The following is a 24,392-nucleotide window of genomic DNA, read 5'->3' on the forward strand; positions in this document are numbered from 1 at the left end:
CTGAAAGTGGCAACACAGATGGATAAGCTGATCAAACAGGCATACAGCATGCTTGCCTTCAGTCAGGGCATTGTTTATAAATGTTGGCAAGTTATGTTACAGATATATAAAACTTTAGTTAGGCCATATTTGGAATATTGCGTGCAGTTCTGGTCACCACAAGCCCAGAAGGATGTGGATGCTTTGGAAAGGGTGTGAAGAAGTTTTACCAGGATGTTGCCTCATCTGAAGGGATTTACTTGAGGAGAGGTTGGGTAAACTCGGATCGTCACTGGAAAGACTGAGGCTGAGGGGCAACCTTTTTAAGAGGTCTACAAAATTGAGAAGCACAGATAGGGTGGATAGTCACAGGCTTCTTTTCAGCGTGGGAAGGTCAAGCACAAGAGGGCACCGGTTCAAGGTGAGATGGGAAATGTTTAGGGGAGAAGTGCGAGGGAAAACTCTCTTCACATGGGGCCACGTGCCTGGAATGCACTGCCAGTGGAGGTAATGAAGCAGGCACATTAGCACTGTTTTAAGGCATATCTTGATAGACTCGTAAACAGAGGGATAGAACCCACGCATAGGCAATAAGTAACCAGCCTAAATAAGGATTAGGAATTAGCACAGGCTTGGTGGGCTGAAGGGCCTGTTCCTGTGCTGTACTGTACTGTATAAACTGTTTTTGTATTAGTGCAGTGGTACCTTTTTTACACTTAAGCCGCCAAACTGGAAATGATGAACACACGACCAATGAGAATTGCTTAACAAAGCAGTCAATACTAGTTACTTTAATTGAAATATGAATCTATGTTTAGATATTTTCAAATATTATTTCCTGATTTTAGTTGGCCTCTGACAATTCTAACTAATTATAGAAGATGTATGTGAAATCGCGATTGCTCATAAGAGGATATATATTGTAGAATTTTCTTTCTGATGAGAAAAACATTGAAAATCAAGATGGTAATAGTAAGCACTACTACTTGTGCACCAACATTCCTTGAAACACACGTAAGATTAGCATAGAAGATATTATTATTATATTATTATTATTATTATTAACTTTGAAGATCTAATACAGATTTCATATTGCAAAGAGTTACACAGTCTGAAATTCACCTCCATTCTTAGAATGAATTGGACAATGTCTCTGGGCTTCTTGAAGAAGCTGAGAAAAAAGCAATTAAACTGACCAAAGATACTGCCAGTTTGGAATCTGCACTTCAAGATACGCAGGTATGTGAATTCACTAGAATGAACCATTTTAACGAAGCACAGTATTTTTAAGCTATGTTTTGGTTAGGAGGGGAAGAAATGGATCAGTTCATTCATTGGTATTGCCTGAGGAAGGGCTGCCTGAGCTAAACAATTGTTTCTCTTTCCTTGGCTAAAGAGTGACTTGATTATGTCCATTTGTCAAAGCCTAATTCCAGTGTTTATTTAAGTTCAGACCCTGTTGAGAAAATAAAGCTTTAGTTTTTTTTTTCTGGCTTTACCAGTTGTGGGTTAGTGATGTGTTCTCCTGTCAAGGCTGGTACTTGCAGGGTCAGTGAGATCTGCATGCTGACTTTGAAACATTTCATGGCTTTGAGATGAGGGAGATGATAGCACATGGTGTTTAAACCTCACTGATATTTTGGCATTAAATTACGTAAATGATTCCACTTTATTCACCACAATGTGAAAGGTTTGTTTTAGTCAGCAGTGATTTGCAGCATTTTACCTTTAATGTATTTTATTAATCCCAAAAATTCACTATTTGTTTTAGTGACATGAGACCCAATTATATTTATTTAAATATAAATTTTGATTGATAGGAATTGCTTCAGGAGGAGACACGGCAGAAATTGAATCTCAGCAGTCGCATACGACAACTGGAAGAAGAGAAGAACAATCTCCAAGAACAACAGGAAGAAGAAGAAGAAGCAAAGAAGAATCTTGAGAAGCAGCTAGCTGCTCTGCAAATGCAGGTTTGTTGTTGGACTGTAGTTGCAGCTCCAGTTGTAATTATTGGGCCTGAATTATTTTTATTGTGGATGTCTAAATGTCTGACAATTAAATTCATCCTTCAAACTTCAATTGGCTTGAATCAAGCCAATGTATTCCTATGACTTTAATCCTAATTACTGTTTTAACCATAGAATTGCAATAGTATTGAATGGTACAAGCCAATCTTGCCAAATTCGGTAATTAATTTGCACAGTAACACACTGGTATCTGCTAAGCAGATTGCTCAAAAACCATTATTTCAAGAGTTTAATATTTACGTGATCAATGCTTTGCATTCAGGAAAAGTAGCAAAAATGTTGTGCTATCTAAAATTTTGGCAAAGATCTGTACATCGGGTTGTGGGTAAGGTTGTTGACTTGCTGAGCTGGCTTGTTCTTCAGACGTTTTGCCACCATGCTAGATGACATCATCGGTGGAACCTCCTATGAAGCGATGTTATTCTACTCTGCTTGGAATTTATACTGTCTGGTCCATTGTGGTGAGTAGTGTCATTTCCAGATTTGATCTGTATGGGTTTGTATGTGGGAGCATCTATACAAAACTCCTCGCTATGAACGGATATCCCCGCAACTTCATCTGCAAATGCCTACTAAACAGACAACAGGAGGACACGGTACGCCCTAACACACAAGCCACACTGCCCTACGTCAGGAACATATCGGAACTGACAACAAGACTCCTAAGATCACTAGGAATCATGGTGGCCCACAAGCCCACAGCCACTCTACAGCAAACACTCAAAGATTAAAGACCCCATTCCCACAATGTGCAGAACCAATGTGGTTTACAAAATACCATGCAATGACTGCCACAAACATTACCTTGGACAGACAGGAAGGGAACTGGCCATCAGAATACATGAACATTAACTAGCAGCAAAAGGGCACGGCGAACTCTCCCTAATATTGGTACGCTCGGACAATGAAGGCCATCAGTTTAAATGGGACAAGTTAACCATAGTAGCCCAAGCCAAACATAGACGTGCACGGGAATTCCTAGAGGCGTGGTTCTCCACCTGTAATGCAATCAACAAACAGAATTGGACTCCATATACAAACCCATACAGATCAAAACCAGAAATGACACTACTCCCCATAATGGATCAGACAGCATAAATTCCAAGTGGAGTAGAATAACACTGCTTCATCGGAGGCTTCACTGATGTCACCTAGCATGGTGACGAAACGTCTGAAAAACAAGTCAGCTTGGCGAGTAAGTCAGTAACCTCACGTTGTACTACCATTGTCAAATAATTTGACATATCTGTGTAACTCTCTACTTGTTACAATTTTCTTCATTCAGTGGTGGTTGGTTTTGTAGTCAATTGCATTACCTGTTTGTAATTTAGCTGGTTGATGCAAAGAAGAAGGTGGATGAGGATGTGGGGACCATTGATGGCCTGGAGGAGGCTAAAAGAAAACTTCAGAAGGATGTGGAAGCCCTCAACCAGCGCTTTGAGGAGAAATCAGTGGCCTATGATAAAATGGAAAAGACGAAGAATCGCCTTCAACAGGAACTGGATGATCTTTTGGTAGACCTGGACCATCAACGGCAAATAGTTTCCAATCTCGAGAAGAAACAGAAGAAATTTGATCAGGTACATCTCTTTTTACTACTTGATTTACTAAAGTACCAGCAAATGCATTTTTAAAAATTACTCATTGCAGAAATTCAAGCTTTATGCTTTTGTAAACTGCTTTAACAGCATTTATTTATCTGTTTCCAATGGTACTGAAGGGAACTATGTAGCCTTTTTGAAACTGTGCAAGTTCCTTCATCTTCATTCTTGTGAAATTGCTGGATTGACAAGTGAAAATACATAGTCCAATTTGAAATATCATTCATGGAATTCTGAATTGAATTAATTTAATGTGTGGATGTTTTGTAGAGGGCCAGCTTTCTGCAGTTTTGGGGATTCGTAGAATGATTACAGTATTGATGGAGGTCTTTCAGCCTAATGTGTCTGTACTAGCTTGATCTTGGCTGGGCATTAACTTTACTGTTTGTCAGATGCTGGCTGAGGAAAAGAGTGTTTCAGCTCGCTTTGCTGAGGAGAGGGACAGGGCTGAGGCTGAAGCCAGAGAAAAGGAGACGAAGACTCTATCGTTAACACGATCTCTGGATGAAGCTCTTGAAGCCAAAGAGGAATTGGAAAGACAAAACAAGCAACTCCGTGCTGAAATGGAAGACCTAATGAGCTCCAAGGATGATGTGGGCAAGAATGTAAGTTGACTCTTCAAAATACTATATTCAATACTGTATGTGACATAACCTTTATTTAATCCAGTCTTGTTATAATGGCTCAGATTAATGTGATTTAATTTATGCAAATGACAATTCTGTCACTAAATATTTTAAAAGCTTTAAAGGACTTGGCACTAAACGTAATTCAGGATGCAGTTCTTTCAACATAGTTGGTGAGCAGCAACAATCTAATTGATAGTACAAATTATTATCGCCAAATACGTATCGGTCAGAAAGCTAATGAACTGAGCAAAAAATGATTGAGCAAAACCTTTCTCGTTCGTTCCTGGGATGTGGGTTTCACTGCCTGGCTACCGCTTATTGTCCATCTCTAGTTGACCTTGAAGGAGATGGTGAGCTGCCACCTTGAACTGCTGCAGTCCTAGGTGTGTAGGTACGTATAGAAATGTGGAATTTTTATTTTCTAGAATGCACCCTGCCTGAATATGGAACACACAGCTTCACTAAGGGAGGAAGGAACTCCCTGGGAATATGAGCACATTTTTGATTAAGCCTTCATGTATGCTTAAAATACAATCTAAAACTGTTTTCAAATTTTTAATAGTAATATGGAATTGCTTTGGTGTTGGGTGCACAAAGATAAGATTTTCTGTTTGTTTTCTATACTTGTTTCACTATATATTTAATTGGAAAGGCTATTTGAGATGTTCTGGTCCTGTTTTAAACACTCATTGTGTTGATGTTGATTTGAAGACTAGTACAAATCAAATTTTCATTTTGCAATGATATAGAATATCCACTGCTGCTAGAGCACTTGTGGCAGAGTGCTAGCGTCTCTACCTCAAGACCAGAAGGTTCATGCCCCACCTACCCTGGAGGTGTATCATGATATATCTGTACAAATTGATTTTAAAAATATCTAAACAATACTGCTGAGCTGGCAATTATTTAATAGCCAGTTTGTGACTTTAGCATATAGGTACCTGCAAGGAAAGTAGGGACCCCTCTCTGTAGAAGGGAAAACTAAAGCTTTAGTAATTGGAAGGTCAATTTTGTGGAAGTAGGGTAAGCAAGAAGTTCATCGCTCAGTAGCAGTTTCTGAATGCTGTTGTTTTGAATGGTAGGTGCATGAACTGGAAAAGTCCAAACGAGCCTTAGAGCAGCAAGTGGAGGAGATGAGGACTCAGCTCGAGGAACTGGAGGATGAGCTGCAGGCCACTGAAGATGCCAAGCTGCGTTTGGAGGTCAATATGCAGGCCATGAAGGCCCAGTTTGAGCGCGACCTGCAGGCCAGGGATGAGCAGAATGAAGAAAAGAAGAGAATGTTGGTTAAACAGGTAAATAGTTAATCCACTGGTGTGTCTCTTTGCCTGCAGATAAAAGGGAAATAGGTAGATGTACTGTACTTGAATTTCCAGAAAGGATTTAATAAGATACCATTCAAAAGGATATTACAAAAAAAAGTCTAAAGGATTAGAGAGCTAACAAAACGGGTATAAACAAATCATTTCTTCTTTTTGGCAAGATGTAATGAGTAGTGTGCTACAGAATCTATTCAAGGACCTTCAATTTTTTACAATTTAGTTAAATGACTAGGAGGAAGGGACCAAAGAGTTGGTAAAGTGACTGCTGACACAAAGATGGGAACATAAATTGCTGGAAATCTGAAACAACCACACAATGCTGGAGAAAATCAACAGGTCTGGCAGTGTCTGGAGAGAAACAGAGACTGAAGGGTTTTGGAAAATAGCTGTTTTTTAATGCAATTTGGAGGCAGAGGAGGAGCAAGCGGGTAAGTAGAGACTGAATGTGCAAGGCAGGGGGATAGTTGATAGTGGAGAAAGGCAAAAAATGTAAAGTGTATAAATTTAAGGTGTGAACTGGAGAGAAGTGGCCCGTTTCACCTAAGTCCAAAGTAAACCATGCGCGAACAGAGTCGTACAGCACGGAAACAGACCCCTCAGTCCATGTTGACTAGACATCCCAATCTGACTTGGGCCAAGTGCTGGCAAATGGGACTATGTCCCTCAACCTTTTCCTATTCATATACCTATCTAGATGCCTTTTTTAACTGTTGTAACTGTACCCATCTCTTCCACTTCCTCTGGCAGCTCGTTCCATATACCCAAACCCTCTGTGGAAAAAGTTAGCCCTCAGGTCCTTTTTCAAATTGTTCCCCTTTCATCTTTAAACCTATGGCCTCTAGTTTTGGGCCTCCCTACCCTGGGGAAAAAGACCTTTCCCTAATTCACCCTATAATTCACCATTATGATTTTATAAACCTCTATAAGGTCACCCCTCAGCCTCCAACGCTCTGGGGTGTGGAGAGCCCACGCCTATTCAGCCTCTCCCTATAGCTCTATAAATATGACACAGCTGTGGGGGCAAGAATATAAGAAAAATGGAGAACAGACGTAATGCAGTCAGCTTCTGAAGTTATTGAATTCAATATAGAGACCTCAAGGCTGTGAAATTCCTAAGCAGAAAATAAGATGTTGTTCCTTGCGTTGTGATTTGCTGAAACAGTGCATCAGGCTCAGGACAGAAATATTAGCATTAGAGCAAGGTATTTTATTGAAGGGCTAAGTGATTTGGGAGGCCAGGGTCATTCCGGCAAGCAGAGCAAAGATCTTCTGTAAAGTGGTCACCTGGACTATGTTTGGTCTTGCCGATGTAAAGGAGACCATGTTGTGAGTGTTAGAAAGAATTGAAAGTAGTACAAGTGAAATGTTGCTTAGCCTGGAAGATAGTTTTGGGGCCTTGGAGGAGGTGGTAAATGGGCAAGTGTTATCCCTTCTGCAATTAAGTGACAAGGTGCTTTTGTGGAGGAATAAGGAAGCATTAGGAGTCATGGGGGAGTGGACCAGGGTGTCATAGATTCCAGAGAACTGGTCGCTCTGACAGGGGAGGGTGTTTGTTGGCATTTTGCTGGAGATGGCAAAAGTTGAATACGATCCTTCTGAAATAGACTGGTGAAAGGTGAGGATGTGTTGCTCCTCCACCTAATTGCTCTGGGAGAGGGTGAGGACAGATGCAGAAGATGGATCAGATATGGCTGAAGGCCTTTACAGGAAGCAGGGTCTGAGGCAGTATAGTTGAGGGAACTATCAGTCAGTGAACAATGAATGGAAACGGTGAAGTCAAGGAAGTGAATGGAGGAGTCAGGTGGACCAGATGAAAGTGAGCAACAGGTGGATTTATTTCAGGGTCAACTGAGTTTGTGGTAAATTGGCGCAATTGATAGTGTCTCTGTCATGACCCCCTGGATGTCAAAAAGCTGTGAAGCAGTTGTCATAATGTATGACCTGAAATGTGTTAATTCACACTGTAGGTTCGTGAACTGGAAGCTGAGCTCGAAGATGAAAGGAAACAGCGAGCACAAGCAGTTGCTGGAAGGAAGAAGCTGGAGATGGATCTGAAAGATCTGGAGGCTCAGATTGAAGCAGCAAACAAGAACCGGGATGAGGCAATCAAACAACTCCGCAGACTTCAGGTAACTCTCTGGTTCTGAAAGTTTGTTTTTTGTTTACCTTGTGTCAATGGGCAAAGGTATCTTTATTTCTAACTAAACACTTTGTAACTGTCAATAAATCAGAGGCTGCAGTAATTCAAAAGGCAAATAAAATCACTTGTAGTATAGTTCAAAAGCAGCAAATGAATTGAGCACAGTAAGATCCCACTTGAGACTTTTTGACCTGATGAGCATTTTTCTTTTGTGGGATGCTTGAGAGGAATGTTAGGCAGGAAACTTCCTGCCTGTCTGTACATAAAATACTGTGGGCTATCATTTAATGTTCACTGCAACAAAATCACATGAGCTGAGAGTTTAATGTTTCAACTGAGAGGCAGCAGCTTTTCAAAACTACACTGAGCTATCAGCATTGATCACATGCCTGAGGTCTCTAATGGACTTCAGATTGCAGCTATCTGCCCTCATACTCAATTGTACCCAAACAGGGTGGTACTTTTTGTCATTCCTTGTGAATTTTATAACTCAAAGTACGGATGAATTTTTTTTTCCCCACTCTCTAATGTCATTGTGAACTAAGAAAAGCAGAAATATTTGAGCAACATCCAAGGCATATTTGCACATATAGCCCAGGGAGATGTTGGTAATTGATAGTTATTATGTCTTCAGCTATAATGGCTGGGTAAGATTTGCAGTCGAAAGGTAAACCCTTCCTTTAAAACCTTCTTCTCAGGCACAGATGAAAGACTACCAACGTGAGCTGGAAGAGGCTCGTGTTTCAAGGGATGAGATCTTTGCTCAGTCAAAAGAAAATGAAAAGAAGCTGAAAGGTCTAGAGGCAGAAATTCTACAACTCCACGAGGTTTGTTGGTACAATCAGTCATACTGTATGTACATCTGACCTGTCAGTCATTGCTGGCACTGGGGGATTGTCAACGCTAATGTCTGTCTAGTGTTTCCAGGACCACTAATACAGATGTACATCTCCTAAAGTTCACTGGTACAGCTCAAATTACAACCAGCAAATTGTGCATAGAAATTTTGCACATTTTGAGAGAACCATACAAATGGATGAGCTCCGGGTCTGATGACTTTGTTTAAGGACAAGCTATAAGTTTACAGAAACCTTCAGGGCTAACCTACAAAATTTTGAAGGGGCCAGTTGTTTGGATAACGTAGGTTTTGTTGGAGGGACGTGCAAAGAATAGGAGCAAAAGTCTGCCTGTGTAAAGCTTCAGCTTCCAAAAGTAACAGATTGTTTTGATCTTTCTTGACTGGAGTGGTATTTTTTTGCCCAACAATTTATTGTCTGGATTGGTGTTTATAGAGCAGAACAGCTGATAAACCCCTGAAATGATTGATTTGTGTTTTGGTTCAGTGCTGACTTATTTTGCTTTAATTTGCCAAAATTAAAATTAGGCTAATAATTCTGTTTTGTCAATTATTTGTCAGCACTTAACATTCACTAATGATGACTTGGATAATTTGGAAATGGCGATCAAGCTTGCCAATAACTAAGTTGTCAGCAAAGTAAGCATCCCTAACAAGACACAATTACAAAGTCTTCATTGGACTGAGCAGATGAAACTGGGTGTTAGATTTCAGTGCAACTAAGTGTGAGGCCATCTCTGTTAGACATAAGATATAGAGCCAATAATTTTAAATGGTGGTAGCCGAGGCCTGAAACTTTAGGGGTGCCTTGTTGGTAAATAAGTGAAATGTAATATTCAGGCACATAGAAATTAGAGGCTAATATTCAGCCTTTCTAATTACACTAATCAGTATAAAGAAGAGGTAGTTTTGTATAGCTGTACAAAACCCAAGTTAGACCGTGTCAGAGTGCTGTATGGTTCAGGACACTACCTTGAAAGGGTACGGTGCAATTGCACCATGTTGCCAGAGGTCTCACTGGGTTACAGGAAGCAATTGCACGAACTAGAATTGTATTCTCATATGTTCAGTTTGGTGATTTTTTTGCTTGAGGTTTGAAAGGCTTAGAAATCTTCACTGTTGGGGCCGAGAGTGGCATTTCTAGGACAAGAGGATGCAATCGTTAAAATCCAAGCCAGGCCATTTGGGAAAGTAGTTGGGAAGCACTTCTACACACACAGGGTGTCTAAAAGCATGGAGTTCTCTCCTAGTAAAGCAGGAAATACTAACTCAGAAATTAGCGAGCTTGGATTTAAAGTTATCAGTGAAGTGAAATATTTAGAATATGGAACCTTGAGACTATTTACCAACCATCACATTGAATGGTGGAATAGTCTCCAGGGCCTACTCATTTCTGTATCTCATTTAAAAATAAACCTAATTTTAAGAAAATTATAGCTTTGAATATTACAATTCATGTGTGGTGCATCATCTGGGTTGACCACAACACCTGTTGCTGTTAATAAGGAGATACATTGGTTATGTTTTAATGGAACTGGTACACTGTGTCAACTCCTGAAATAACTATTTATTCAAAGTACTTTTCCAGTCCGTCTAGTGACTGATTGATTGGCACAGATCAGCTTCACTTGATACTAATGCTGTATCGTTTTGAAGGAACTGGCTGCCTCAGAGCGAGCACGTCGCCATGCAGAGCAGGAACGTGATGAACTGGCGGATGAAATTGCAAACAGCACATCTGGAAAGTAAGGAAGTATGGCACAGATCCATAGCTGCAAAATTTATTACTAAGAAATGTTTATTTAAAACTCTTATCAAATTAAGTCCCAAGTTTAAATCTCAATGAAATTCATGTTTTGCCAACAGCAGTACAGGCTGGATCTGATTTGTATCTTGAGTTCACAACTGGCTGGACTTCTTACCCAGCTGTAAGATTTTTATAAAGTCCTGAACTGTAAAAGACTTCAGTCTTATGTCCAAAATTCAAATTTATTGCTTGAAGTTTTTTCAAATTTAATTGATCTGGCTACATAAACAGACTTGGCCTGTTGCTAACAGTGCCTTCAGGTAACTTGCACCTGAAATTTATTAATGGTAATGTTTCACTCCTAGGTCAGTCTTTCCTTCCCCATGTCGTCTTTTACCTTTTCTTGTGATGCATTTTCACAGCTACTGCTGCTACTGCTACTACCACTACCACTACTACTAATGCAAATAGGCACACTCTCTTTTGGTCCTCCCTTTTGTGAGTTCTGGAAGGACTTTAAGTTCCAACAGCTTATTTGACTTGGCAGTGCTTCAGAGCTTGATTTGGTCCTTGGTCCATGTTCATACACTTTTCAGTCAAGGTCATGAAACTGAAATCAACAGTATAAATCCTGAATACAGAAATCTATTGTATAAATCACACACAAACATAACTCTGGGGAGAGTGAGGTGTTCTCTGTACAACATTGTTCTGCCAAGATCTGTTGAGCGAGGGCATATGCCAATGTGTATGAAAATGATATCCTATTGCATATAAGCAGTTTTGCAGTTTCCTATCCCTCAGCTGTATATACCTTGGAACCTATACCATTGTGTCACTTTTTTTCTCCCATTGAAGTTGAAAGCTAGGTTGTGAAGTTTTATAATGGCATTAGCAATTGATTATCTAATGTCCTGACAGTCGTGTGAAAAGTACATTTAAGCAGACAGCATTAAACAGATGAGAACACCGGCCCACTTCATTGACAACAGAAAAAGTGGGTAAAAGAAGCTTTCCACCCATTTTCAAGTTTTATTTTGTATGTTGTATCCAAACTGCACGTTGGCTAATGTAAAGTTGCCTTAAGGACAAATGCTTGTACATTAAATATGTCTGTCAGGGTTTAGCTGTAGTGCACACATCAGTTAGCCTTCATTCCCGTGGTTGTGTTGGTTTTACTCACATTAAAAGTGGTACATAGATGCAAGTTGGGACTTAACCTCTCTGTAGGAATGCTCCATTGTCATTTACTTTGGCAAACACCATTTGAAATGTGGAGAATGCAGAATCAATGAGATTACCTTGCTTTGGGTCTTCATACTGAGCTTCATTTATGTTTCACATTGAGTACTCTAATCACTGTCTGAGCATGGATTAAACTAGAGCAGATGAGCGCATGTATTGCTACACATGCCTTGGGCGGGTGAAGATAATTGTGCTAGCTTAGGGGAGTGACATGGATATGCAGTCAAAATGCTATTTAGCTTAAACTGTCAATACTCCAGTTTTATGATGCAGATAGAACATAAAATGCTGTACCAATTTTTTAAAGAACTTTAAGAACCTGGGCTGTAGTTCTCTGGCACAGAATTAACCTGCATCGTAAATAACGTCCCTTCTAATTGCTCTTTATGCATAGCGTGTGCATGTCATGGTGCAGTATCTATGTTTTCTTGTGTCTGGTGCTTTAAAAGGGGCAACTTGAATGAGCTTTGTGGTACCTTCTGGTTATCTGCACATCACACACAGGGTGGCAGGAACTTCATTTAAGTCTCTCAAATTCCAATTGGGACTTAATCTGTTTTATTTGGTTCCAGTGAATGGAGCATCTGGTTGATCAGAAATCCTCCTTTTAAAACACTGTCTGATTCCTCAGATCTGCTTTATTGGATGAGAAACGTCGCTTGGAAGCTCGTATTGCCCAGTTAGAGGAAGAACTTGAAGAAGAACAGAGCAACATGGAACTCCTTAATGATAGATTCCGCAAAACTACAATGCAGGTTTGATTTTTTTCACCATTTAAAGTTAATCCGGTTGTGCTAGACCTGATGGAAAATTTTCCCACTAGACACGACACGTTACTAACATAATCCATTTTAGTTATGAGTACGCTGCCTGTTTGGTATTTTTTTGTTTCTTTTGAGTCTTGTGATAAACTTGCATAATATTTAATAAACTAATGCATAATGAAATGAATAAACCAGTAAATATATAAACTCAGTGTATGCCCAAAGCTACTTCATTAATGTAATAACTACAATTTCTCAGCAAAAAACAGCTTCTTGAAACAACAATTTCTATCAGTAAAGTCTGAAAAGTTTCTCACTTACGCTGGCATAGTATTGCTTTAGAGAAACTGCGAAATACCTTTTGTCACCTCATCAATTCGTGCTGCTATGAAGCTGGATACAATTACATTAAGTTTAAGCATTGTTTATTGTATGGCACAGAATTGCAGCACTGCCATGAAAGCTCAAAATTCCTCGACAGGAGTTGCTTTTGTATTGAGCTTAGTAAGAGGCTTTGACTGCTGATTTCCTGCAGCTTTGAACAGTATAAACTTCTAACTCCTAAGCCCATTCACTTCACTACCCAGGAAATAGTTTTGTATTTCAAATGTTCCTTTAAAGCTGTGATCCAGTGCTGGGATTGTGTTTGGCAAGGTCAGATGTTTCAAGTCAATGAAGTGCTGACTTTATTAATGCCCTGTAGGGATGTTAGGCTGATTAATGTAGCCCTAGTATTCCTTCGAACTTGGCTAGGGAAAGGTCAGTGTACTAACTAACCAATTACACACCCGATCCCCATCCCATTGCATTCCTGCTATCGACTTGAATTCTCCTTTTCTGGATTGGATTCTCTTCCATATACTAAAAGACAAAAACACAGAATGTGAAGCAGTCTTTCCTGCGTAAAATCTAGAATTTCAGCTTTTGGGTCTAGTCTCGTAAAATGGCTATGTTGCAGTTATGCTTGGTTTACCTGGTGATTGGGTAAACCTTTCCAGAGTCTTTCCTCGATAATCAACGATCAAGTGGAGTGTTTTGTGTAAGAACTGGGCTTATTGAATTGTATTGGCCTTCTCTAACCCATTCTATGCTTTCATATTTAGTTAGCCTCTGATTTCAAGTGTGCAGAGCAGCCAGTTGCAAGGTCAGAGCTTCACTTTGGTGTGTGTAGTTTAAGTTAACAAGATATTGCACACTAAACTGTATGTAGACACTGGATTTTGAGAAATAGAAATTTTGGAAATCCTTGACCACAGGCATTCTGAATTTATTTCATTATAATTTGGATTTTAATATCTGTATTTGTTCATTAAGTGGTACAATGGTGCCTTGTTTGACTAGTTGCCGCCTTAAATTTTATAAAACAAAATTGATGCATTGTTTTCCAAGAATGATGAAAAGCACAATAAGTCAGTTCAGCACTCTGTTTGCAATAGCAGATTTGATACTGTGTTCTATATTTCTGCAGTACTAATGCCCTGACCATATGTTTTTATTTATTTGTTAACTTAATTGACCAAGGAAATACAACCAGTTACATTGGATCTTTAGCTGAAGCCAAAATATTGGAGAAGCATTTGGCAAAGTCTGAGATTTTCAACTTTTTTTTACCCATTTGTTCTGCTTCAACTTTCTTGCAAGGTTGAAACTCTGAACTCTGAGCTTGCTAGCGAACGCAGTGCTGGACAGAAGAGTGAAAATGCACGGCAACAACTTGAACGACAGAATAAAGAACTCAAAGCCAAGCTCCAAGAACTGGAGGGATCAGTCAAGTCCAAATTCAAGTCAACAATTTCAGCACTGGAGGCCAAGATAGCGCAGTTGGAGGAACAACTTGAACAGGAAGCAAAGTAAAACCGTTGTGCATTGTATTTCCCTCTTTCCCCCTCTGACACACACCACATTATATATGCTTGGCTCCTGCCAGTTTCATGTTAATTATCATTTTAGTAACACAAGGAATTTGGTCCGGCAAACAAGACAATAGAGTGTCTTGAATCTTATAACTAAAAACTGGTTCCCAAGATACCTCCAGGGCTTTATTCCATAGGCCTGTATTCGTACTGTAAGATGCATTCTCATCACTTCAAACTTATTTTTATATTCTGATCTATTCACTGGCCTCATTAAATGAGCTGCAATTCATTGTTACATGTTTATGTGAAGGGAATTATTATAGTTTCTTTTATCTATTGGGGGGGTGGGTTACAAAAGACCTTCTTTTTTTGTCTTTTGGCAACAATTGCTAATTGGATATGAAGTTAATTTTTTTTGAATCCAGAATTAAACTACACTTAAGATAATTAATGTTCACGCTGCTTGTGATAGCTTCTTATTGGAATGCTAGATTTCCCCAATGTTAGCAGTGCTTATTGTTAAAGGACGGTGGGAGAGGTTACAAAGTTTTTATAATAGATTATGTACAGCAGAATTGTTGCTGAATGATCATGCAGACCTGTTTGATCTTGGTAGCTAATTGGCACTTAGTTTAAATGCAACACTTCAATTCTAATTTCAAACAAAATAGGACCAGGGATTTTTCAATTTAGTCAGGTAGTTATGTGCAATTAGTGTCAGAATTGCCATTTTGATTTTAATCTCTTTGGTTCAGTGTAACAATGTAACACCCTGTCAGTACACGTTCTCTACACATTGTAATTTTGAAGATAGTAATGTGAAGTTGTAAAAAGATATAACACTGGATGATTCATCAATCAAACTTATTGTTGCACTTTGCATTGTCCATTTCACAATACTGTTCATTTCATTGTCGTCAATGTTATTCAGAAAATTGAAAGTAATCTGAAGAATTTTAGAAAATCCCACAGTTCTTTATTGGTAGCCATTTTTATGGCAGTTAATATTGTAGGTTGCTTCACGGTATAGGTAACAATTAAGTATTAAGTTTTTTTTTAGATTTTTTTCCAAATAACTCAAATTTTTCAAATTTGATTTGAATCTCATTGTAAAAGAATTTATTTTAGTTCTAGTGCAATTTAAAATTAAACTTAAGTGCAATTTACTGTTAGTAATTGCCATGTTGCCACTTGGTGGACATATGGTTGTACAGCAAGTAATTCTCTCATCCATAGTCCATTCTGGATATATATTCAGTGTTCAAAGCTGAACATGTACAAATTTACTTGTTTTGTTGAGTATCTTCTATTTCTTTTGAGCTATCTATTTTGTATCAAGGTCTGAACAAGTTGGGTACCACACTTAAGACATGTTGGTTATCACAAATTTGGGAAAATCTTTTAAATTTAAGTGTCAATGTTTTGGATAAATATCTGGATTTTTAAGAAGTCACTTGGTAGGTGCAGAACTTGACTGTCACAGATGAGATATACCATTGAAGCTTTTAATCTTCCATTTGTCAGGACAAACACACAAATGTTGTTTTTGCATCAATAAAGGATGCCATTGGCAGATTCTGAGACATTGCCATGGAGAATGTACAAGGGAACACTTGACACAAACCTTTTCTTTAATTTTAAAAGGTACACTGCATACTCTTTCTGTTTGCGAGCAGGGTTCTGTGTGCATTTAATAGCTTCAAGCAAGTGGAAATGAGCCACTTTGCAAACTCAAGCTGATCTTAAATTTTACTAAGTATAATTAGTGCGCCTGGGATTGTTCAGCAAGTTCTGTCAAATAGCAGAATCCTAACCAATGTTGGACATTGATGGGAATATTCAGTAAGTGTGCACATGTTGTCAGCAGTGGGATAGCTGCTCCCAGATGCATTCCCCTTGGCAATGCCTTGACTAATTGAAGCCACATGCATTTTTTCAAAAGTTGGAAATAAATCTCCTTTGGCCAAGGCATTGCTGTAAAGAAGGCACCAATCAGTTGCACTGTCAACTAATTGGCACAGTCTTCCCATGCAGAATGAATTGTTGTTCCCCTTGACTTGGTATTTTTGCTTCTGTCCTCGAGTGCAAGAGAAGATGATCAGCATGTCTCTTTGTTTCTCTACTGCAGTCTAGATTTCTTTTCAGTCTTCCAGCTTTTTTTCTTTAAAGTGACTTTGTCATTACAGAGAACGAGCAGCAGCCAACAAGCTTGTTCGTCGCACGGAAAAGAAGCTGAAGGAAGTGTACATGCAGGTTGAAGATGAACGCAGGCATGCAGATCAATACAAGGAGCAGGTAGTTTTTCAATCTGTTATTCCTCAAATGTTATGATTCATGTAGAAATAAACTTTTATTGAAATAAAAGTTCTGTGGTGTTACCATGGAACGTCTGATCACAGAATTGTAGAATCCCTATCCTATGGAAGCAAGCCATTTGGCCCATCAAGTCACACCAACTCCAAAGAGCATCTCACCAGGACCACCTATCCCTGTAACCCTTCATTTACCATTGCTAACCCACCTAACCTGCACATCCCTGGACACTACAGAGCAATTTAGCACGGCCAATCCACTTAACCTGCACATCTTGGATTGTGGGAAGAAATCTGAGCGCACAGAGGAAACCGACACAGGTACGGGGAGAATGTGGAAACTCTACACAGTCATCCAAGGGTAGCATCGATCCTGGGTCCCTGGCACTGTGGTAGCAGTGGTAACCACTGAGCCACCCTGCTGCCCCATGCCCCATTGTACTGAAACCCATATCTCTGACACCCCTCAGCACATCCTCATTATTTAAAACAATAGGAAAACTCTGACCTTCATAAAACATTCATACATGTTAGATAGTAAAGCCTGAAATATAGTTTAAAAACTGGGCATTTCTGCAGGTCTGCATGGTGCTGATTAACCAGTGAAGTTTACTTTCCAGATCGCAATATTAGACACCTCTGTGCTGCCTAGTAATTTGCCCCCAGCTAAACAAATCTCTGTCACTGGAAAAGGAAAATGTATTTCTTCCTGATTTTTTTTTTTTGTTCATTTTTTAAAAATGTTTTAACCTGGAGTTTCTAATGAATTGCACTGGCTTCCTCACTGCAATTTTCCTAATGTTATCTAAACCACTGCAAGAGAGCACCAGTTACATTCTGTTGCAACTCTAGTCTCTGTAAGCTTTTGTGCTAGTTTTGAAAACACCATATGGTAGATGCAGGAGCTACTCCCCAAAACTGACCACACTCTCGGGAGTGAATTAATTAGCATTGGACATATATCACGGAGATTCCAAAAATATAAAACTAGTTGCAAGCTCACCAATTGGTACACTTTTTGTTTTTGAATTTTTTTTTTGTTTTCGAATTTCTTAGGAACTAGTTGTGCCTCAATCTAACTGAATGATTGACTGACTGTTATTTGGAAAGTAATTTTCAGCAATTAAAGAAATGCAGCTTTTTGCTGATTGACATAGTTTTAAAATACTACCTTTCTTTAATTAAACCCACTTTCTGTTGCAGTTATCACTCTTCAATATATCAAGAAATACTTTTAAAGCTATCTTTGAAAAAGAATTTGGCTTTAATGCACTGCACAATTACACTGGCTCACAGCCAATTTTTGCATTTAATAGTAAAGCAAATCAGTTTAAGCAGAAACTTCTGGGAGAAAAGTGCTTTTCAGAATGAATGTAATTTGCAGAATTGTTGCCCTGAATGGTCAACCAAAGGAAGCTAATTAAAAGTAATCACTATCAGCCTTTAATTTATGCAGTGTGTTTGCTTTGACTAAGTGCCATTATATTCCATTATAGATGGATACACGCCACAGTTGGGACTAGTTTTCAATATATACAAGTCAGTTCAGTTTTCATAACCAAAACCTACAAAGCTCAGCCTGACAAAAAAAAGCACAAAATTAATAGACTGTTATTACAGGGCTATGTGCATTATATAATGTGATACTATCATACACTGATCACTTTGAAGTAATGGATGAGAGCACATTTTGCAATTTATGCAGTACAGTCTAAACTACTAATTGAAATTTGTTTCAAGATACAAAATTATACAAGAATAAATAACAATTCAGGATTTTGTTTTTTTTTACATAGATGGCAATATGATTACTTGACATCAACAAAAATAATTGAGATTGGAGACCTTTTATCAGCATTTTTGAGATTTTAGGCAGTATGTGAATTCTAAACCCTTGTTCTAGCTTATCTCTGATATGGAACTAAAAAGATTTAAATACATAACTGCATTATTTATTGCTGTTAGGAGGTCTTGAGTGCTACAGCTGTCAATCAAATGAGATTTCAAAAGACTTAATGGGTACCAGATGATGAACTTTTGCTTGGAAGAAAAATTAATATAGCTGCATCAGCCATTATTGGGAGTACAATCCAAAACAATTAGCTCACTTCTGACAACTTGTATGCTTATGCATGCATTCCCAAAATCCAACTGCCACTGAGGTTGTTGACTTGCTCACTGAGCTGGCTGATCCGTCCGTCCGTCTAAACTGTTACTTATAAATACTAAGCAGAGTAGAACAACGTCACTTTATCTAAGGCCGCACTGATGAAGTTACCTAGCATGGAGACAAAATGTCTGAACTATAACCAGCCAGCTCGGCAATCAAGTCATCAACCTCCCCCACAACCACAAACTACAAATCTTCGCGAACCTTAAATCCAACTGCCACTGTTGAAAGGAACTATAATCCGATTAGCAGAATCGAAAGAGATAATTTGATTGTAAAATCAGACAGCCCAACTTTTTATTCAAGGTTTTAGAATTGGTAGTTTCTCCTAAGGAGTCAATGGCAGAAGCCCATGACAAACCTGCTGTGGCACTCACCTAGTTAAAATTTGATTCAGTAGCATGGTTGCTCAAATTCTATAATAAAAACACAGGCTGTTGTGTCTGTCACCAAGTTTGGTCATGCAGTACAAACCATCTGAACATTTTGATACAGTTTATAATGGCTAATGGGAGCCACAACCTTCAACTAAGAGCAATTCCATCAAGTTTCATGTTGTCAGTTCAACTTTATTGGTCACAGTCAGACACTAGTATTTGTAAACCACTTTTGGCATTTTATATTACTGATTTGGTTGTCTATTGTATATCAGATTGTACAATCTCAAAGCATTAGAAGTATATTTTTTTTTATTAGGATGAATACCAGATAACAATGTAAACGCTAGGAACCAGATCACAGATTCTGACACACTGGCTCCAATATAAAAGGGTTTTAATCTAGTTCAAATCAGGGACAAAAATCCAGGGAAGAAATAAAAGAAACCAGGTTGATCTATGAATGTTGCTGAGCAGACTACAGGTTAGTACCACTTGGCAGTTCCTCCCTTCCTTCATTCCCATTGTGGTCAGAACTCCCAAATAGGGGAAGACACTGGCCCAAAAGGTGATGGATTGTAGAGGAGCTTAAAAGTAAGTAACCTAAATACTCGGTCGTTGTGAACTTTACCATGACTTCAGGACAGATGTGAATTCTTCTCCAACATAATGGTGACCATGCTTTGATTAATACAAGAAAGTGTAATGTGTGAACAAATTTTTGTACTGTATTGGACAGGTCCATGGTCATAAATATAGCTGTAACTTTTAGCAAGTCCTATTGCATTATGAGCCAGACTAAGCATTTTCAATTGGCTGGCCTGTGTGCTCTGAAGGTCACTTCTGACATTGCTAGTTAACATGGTATTGTCAGATGTAACATTACTTGTCTGCGATGGCATGAACTGGAAGATGTTAGATGAGCCGACTGCTATACATGTCACCAAGTTTTCCTTATTGCAGTTGCTGTGAATTACCAGGTTGTGACCAATCCATCACCATTTGTTTTATCACTGACCCCTACGTAGCCTTGGATGATTTTGAGGGAGGTGGGTGTGGAAGGAGGAAATAGGCAACATTGCACAGCCTGTCTTTGTTTGTTTGTTTTTTTTTTTGTGGGATTGATTTTTGATTTTCAAGTAGCTGGCATGTATATTGTGAACTGGTGCCACTAAAATCTATCAAGTTCTTGTGTTTGATAGCAAGAGACAGGAAGCCTGTGTATAGCGTACATTCCATAAAATTGTAAATGAGGTATTAACTGCATAATAAGATTTAGATCTGCATAGTATAGCATTCTATAGGTGGGTGATACGCAGTGGTCTGGTTCGAGGAGTAATAAGTAATGAGACTGCATTATGCACTGATACTGTTACTGGACTGTGTTTAGCTTAAAACTGCTTCTGTGATGGTCATGCCCTTCTGCTTTTTGTATTTGGAGGCAAATGGAGCAATTACTGAAGCCAATTGTGGAAGGTTGGTGTGTCTAGTGGGAGAAGAGTGTTGCTGTAATCACTTTTGATGTCTACCTGATTCTTTTAAAAATTAAAGATCAATTGAGGTGCCAAATATTTCCAGGTAGAGAAATCCAACTCTCGCATGAAACAACTGAAGCGGCAGTTGGAGGAGGCAGAAGAGGAGGCAACGCGTGCGAATGCAGCACGTCGGAAACTCCAGCGAGAACTGGATGATACCACGGAGACTGCTGAGGCCATGAATCGGGAGGTGAACACCCTGAAGAGCAGGCTCAGGTAATGTGGGCTTTATACAGAGATTTGTATCTGAGAAGAAAATAAATCCTGTTCTTTTCGTTTTTCTTAATGTAGATGAACTCCATCTTGAGTTTGGATCAATGCTTCAACCACAATTTTTTTCCACACTGAGCCTAATGCCTGTGGTTTAGGGCCACATCGAGCAGCTAATATGTGGCATTGCTGACTTGCTAAATATTGTAATAATTTAAATTCCAGTCCTGGGTTGTCATTGTGTTGTCTCTGTACATGTAAATGTAAACATGTTTTTCACTGCATACAACATTTTATTTCAAGTCCATTCAGATCTGGCCAGTAGTATGAGGTACTGTCACCTGATTTTGCGATATGTGCACGGAACAGCATTGTTTGATATATTTGGTTTTTCTCCCCCACTTTAGTTCCGTCACAACTCCCCAGTTTTTGATGCTTTGGAACAGGGGCATATGATTTTTAGTATTTGCGGTCAAGGTATAAAATCATCAATGGGACGAAAAGCAAGAGTTTCCTTAACTTTAACTTGAACTTGTCACTGGCAGTTGTAGCATTTGCACTTCTCAGTCATTTTTTTATAATATTTGAATGGGATTAATATTCTTGATACAAAATTAGCAACAACTTTGTGTCGTGATGCCCTTTCCCACTGGGCCACTGGACTTTGCTTCCAATTGCATTTTCTGCAAGTTGGGCTATGAAGAAGAGACCTTTATTCCATCAGTATAGGCAACTATCCTGCCCAGCTTCAGTAGATGAGTCCCAGGAACCGTTGTTCTCTTTGTTATCCAAGTATAAACACCATGCACACACATTATTTTACATGGTAAAAAGCCAGATTCCTCAACTAGATTTTATTTAATTTTTGCCAGTTTTCAGCATAACAAATTAAATAGATAAATACAAAACTGATAAAACCTCTTTAGTGCCAATGTAAATAGCTGTATGTCTGTATCATTCCCAATTCCAACAGAAAATGGGTGCTGTAATCCTATGCCATTGCCTGGTATTTTGCACTGTATTTATAACTGCTGCTCCTTTTTCTTTAGGAGAGGAGGAAGTGGTCTGACATTTACAACCAGTCGAGCAGGAAGGCGGGCGCTGCAACTGGAGGGCACTGCCCTTGAACTCTCAGATGATGATGTTGATAGTAAAGGGGGTGATGTCAATGAAACGCAAACAAGCCAGGGAGAGTAGAGCCATTTTGTAGTCAGCACAGAATGCCCATCTCTGATTTCAGAGAGCCTCTGAACACAATGATTTCTCAACTGCTGACTTTTGATTCTCTCTACCCTCATTTTATTTTTTTTAAACTGGCGAGTTATGAATCATATAAACCTCTTGCTCTTTTCGGTCTTAATTTTTTTTTGTCTCAACATACTACACCCTGCCTATTGTATTCACACAATTGCTTTCCTAAATTGTCTTTGATAATCAAGTACTAATTTGAGCACATTGACTGTTGAGACAACACCTGAATTATGTTTTCTTTGGAAATTTAATTGAATTCCAGACATAATTAGGATTGAGGATTCTTGTATATTACTATGCATGCTACATGTACAAATAAACATGTATTTCCTTATAATTTTGTGGGTAATTAATCAAGTTATTAGTCTGCAGCTGACTGCTGTATTAAGACCAAACTGTGACCATTGCTGGATCTATGTAAACAAATTTTATAATGAGGAAGGAGAAATAAGCCTGTGAAGATTGCGGTATCTGGTTAGCTTGACTAATTAAATGTGAGGATTGACTTGGACGGTGTTAGTGCCAACATATGAGTAATCGGTGATTACGGATCATGTACAGGATAGCAAATAGCCCAAACTTAACTACACAAGTACCCTTGAAGTCAGTCATAATGTAATTTCATTCACTTATTTTTGCAACAAAGATTTCTAATCTGCATTCACTCATGCTGCCCAGTAAACTTGTTAGGAACTTAAAACCATTTTTTTTTTTCAAATTGCTAGAGGTGACTTAAAGGTAGTAATGGCCATTGGTGTTCAGCTAATTTGCACAAATCATTTTGAAGTAAGTACAACTTTTAAAAGTGTTCAATAGCTATACTGGAAATCAAAATGTTGTACTTAGAGTGTGTTATGGTGTTTGAACTATTTCTGTCTCATTTTCTCATGTAGCTGCTTACATTTCTATACACAGTGGACATCAGTATTTCAGACACTTGTTCTGACAATATTAAATCGCTTGGTAACAATTTTCCACCTTTTTAAAAATGTGGATGAAAACTGGCTTTTATAGGATGGACTCAGGAAGGTGGTTGGCCTTTTTGTATTGTCCCACTGAGCACAAATGAACAGCATTCAGCAATGTTCTTGTTAGCCACAACCCGATCCTACATTCCAAATTTTCTACCCTTCCAAATTGTTTTCACCTCAAATGTTTTCTCATACGGGGTGATGTATACTTGGTCTTTGGCAATTCATTAAATATTTGAAACAATCCCCACAAGCTACCAGATGCTGTGTTTCAAAAGCATTGTAATAGATTCCTATCAATTTTTGTTCGGACCAGAGTTACATCTGGAGTCCTATAAAGAGGTTTCAGAAAGTGCCTTAGACATGGCTTATAATTTGATTACAAGAGCAAGTATCACAGTTGAAACCATATAGTACAATATGCTGAGTTTATAGCCATTAAAATGGTTTTATATTTTACATGCAGCTGTGCTTTATGCCTTGTGCAACCCTTGTGATCAGACTATGATATAGGGTTTAACTCAGTGTTATTGAATAAGTACCTTGAGCCTTCTGTACCAAGCAGGAATTTCTCAATTTCTTCTGGTTTAAAGCTTTAACATCTGTTTGAAGTATTTTTACTGTACTGGCTGTTGACCACCAGGCGCTGTTGTTCTCATACCTTTGTATACCTGTGTTTCTAGACAGTTATACCATTCAATAAATTTCTTTGGAACCAATTTTTAAAAAAATAAACTTATTAAATGCACTTGTTGTTCAGTGTTCTCTTTTCTGCAGGTTAACACTCTTTTTGTTTCAAATTGTTTTTAATACAAATTTCTTTGCCCTTCAAATGTGCAGAATAGATACGAAAAGGACAGAAAATGCCTTTGTATTAAAAATGTGCTCAATGCAAAATTATCTGACCTTAATTGGAACAATGTTTGTGGGGAGAGCTCAGTGTTTCCAAAGTGAGAGGTCAGTGGCTTCCCTCTGTTCTTTTCTAATGTGTGCAGGTGTGGGTGTAGGAAAAGGGCAGTGTTAAACTCTATTGTAATGACTACCCAGTTATGTCGGAATTGCTTGCCACTCTGCCAACCAATGCAGGAAGAATATCTGTTTGGGTAAGGTTAATGAGCAACTGCCAACATCTGTGCAATTGTATCCTTTTATGAATGGCTGCCTTCAGGAAAGAAATGAGAATAGCCTCAACAAAATATTTGAGGGAGCCAATCTGCATGATGGTTTGGAGCAGCAAGCTAGAGGTTAGAGATTCTGTGCTGCTTAGGCATTTTCCCTCTCCCTTGAGTGAAGAAATGTCAAGCTTTATAAACTTAAAAACTGACTTAAACAGTTCAGTATCTTATGTTTCATGTGGGTGGTTTATATTTTCTAACCACTAGTTCATGTTTATCTGA

At 38.7% G+C, this 24,392-nt stretch overlaps 1 protein-coding gene across 4 annotated transcripts in view; it reads left to right on the plus strand.

Annotated features, from left to right (window-relative positions):
- Window positions 1–23,743, plus strand: part of LOC109930294 (myosin-10) — a 152,914-nt gene extending 129,171 nt beyond the window's left edge. For all 4 annotated transcript variants that reach the window (XM_048610752.1, XM_048610754.1, XM_048610751.1 and 1 more), the window contains 13 exons: window positions 1,114–1,218; window positions 1,800–1,952; window positions 3,341–3,589; window positions 4,003–4,215; window positions 5,322–5,534; window positions 7,529–7,690; window positions 8,400–8,528; window positions 10,214–10,302; window positions 12,181–12,304; window positions 13,955–14,163; window positions 16,356–16,464; window positions 20,607–20,779; window positions 21,823–23,743. In XM_048610752.1, coding sequence (XP_048466709.1) covers window positions 1,114–1,218; window positions 1,800–1,952; window positions 3,341–3,589; window positions 4,003–4,215; window positions 5,322–5,534; window positions 7,529–7,690; window positions 8,400–8,528; window positions 10,214–10,302; window positions 12,181–12,304; window positions 13,955–14,163; window positions 16,356–16,464; window positions 20,607–20,779; window positions 21,823–21,970 — 2,076 coding nt within the window. In that variant the 3' untranslated portion in view covers window positions 21,971–23,743. The remainder of the gene's footprint in view (window positions 1–1,113; window positions 1,219–1,799; window positions 1,953–3,340; window positions 3,590–4,002; window positions 4,216–5,321; window positions 5,535–7,528; window positions 7,691–8,399; window positions 8,529–10,213; window positions 10,303–12,180; window positions 12,305–13,954; window positions 14,164–16,355; window positions 16,465–20,606; window positions 20,780–21,822) is intronic.
- Window positions 23,744–24,392: the final 649 nt, after the last annotated feature.

The sequence above is a fragment of the Rhincodon typus genome, chromosome 23 (genome assembly GCF_021869965.1).
Source record: "Rhincodon typus isolate 14 chromosome 23, sRhiTyp1.1, whole genome shotgun sequence".
In the NCBI taxonomy this organism is placed as follows: Eukaryota; Metazoa; Chordata; class Chondrichthyes; order Orectolobiformes; family Rhincodontidae; genus Rhincodon; species Rhincodon typus.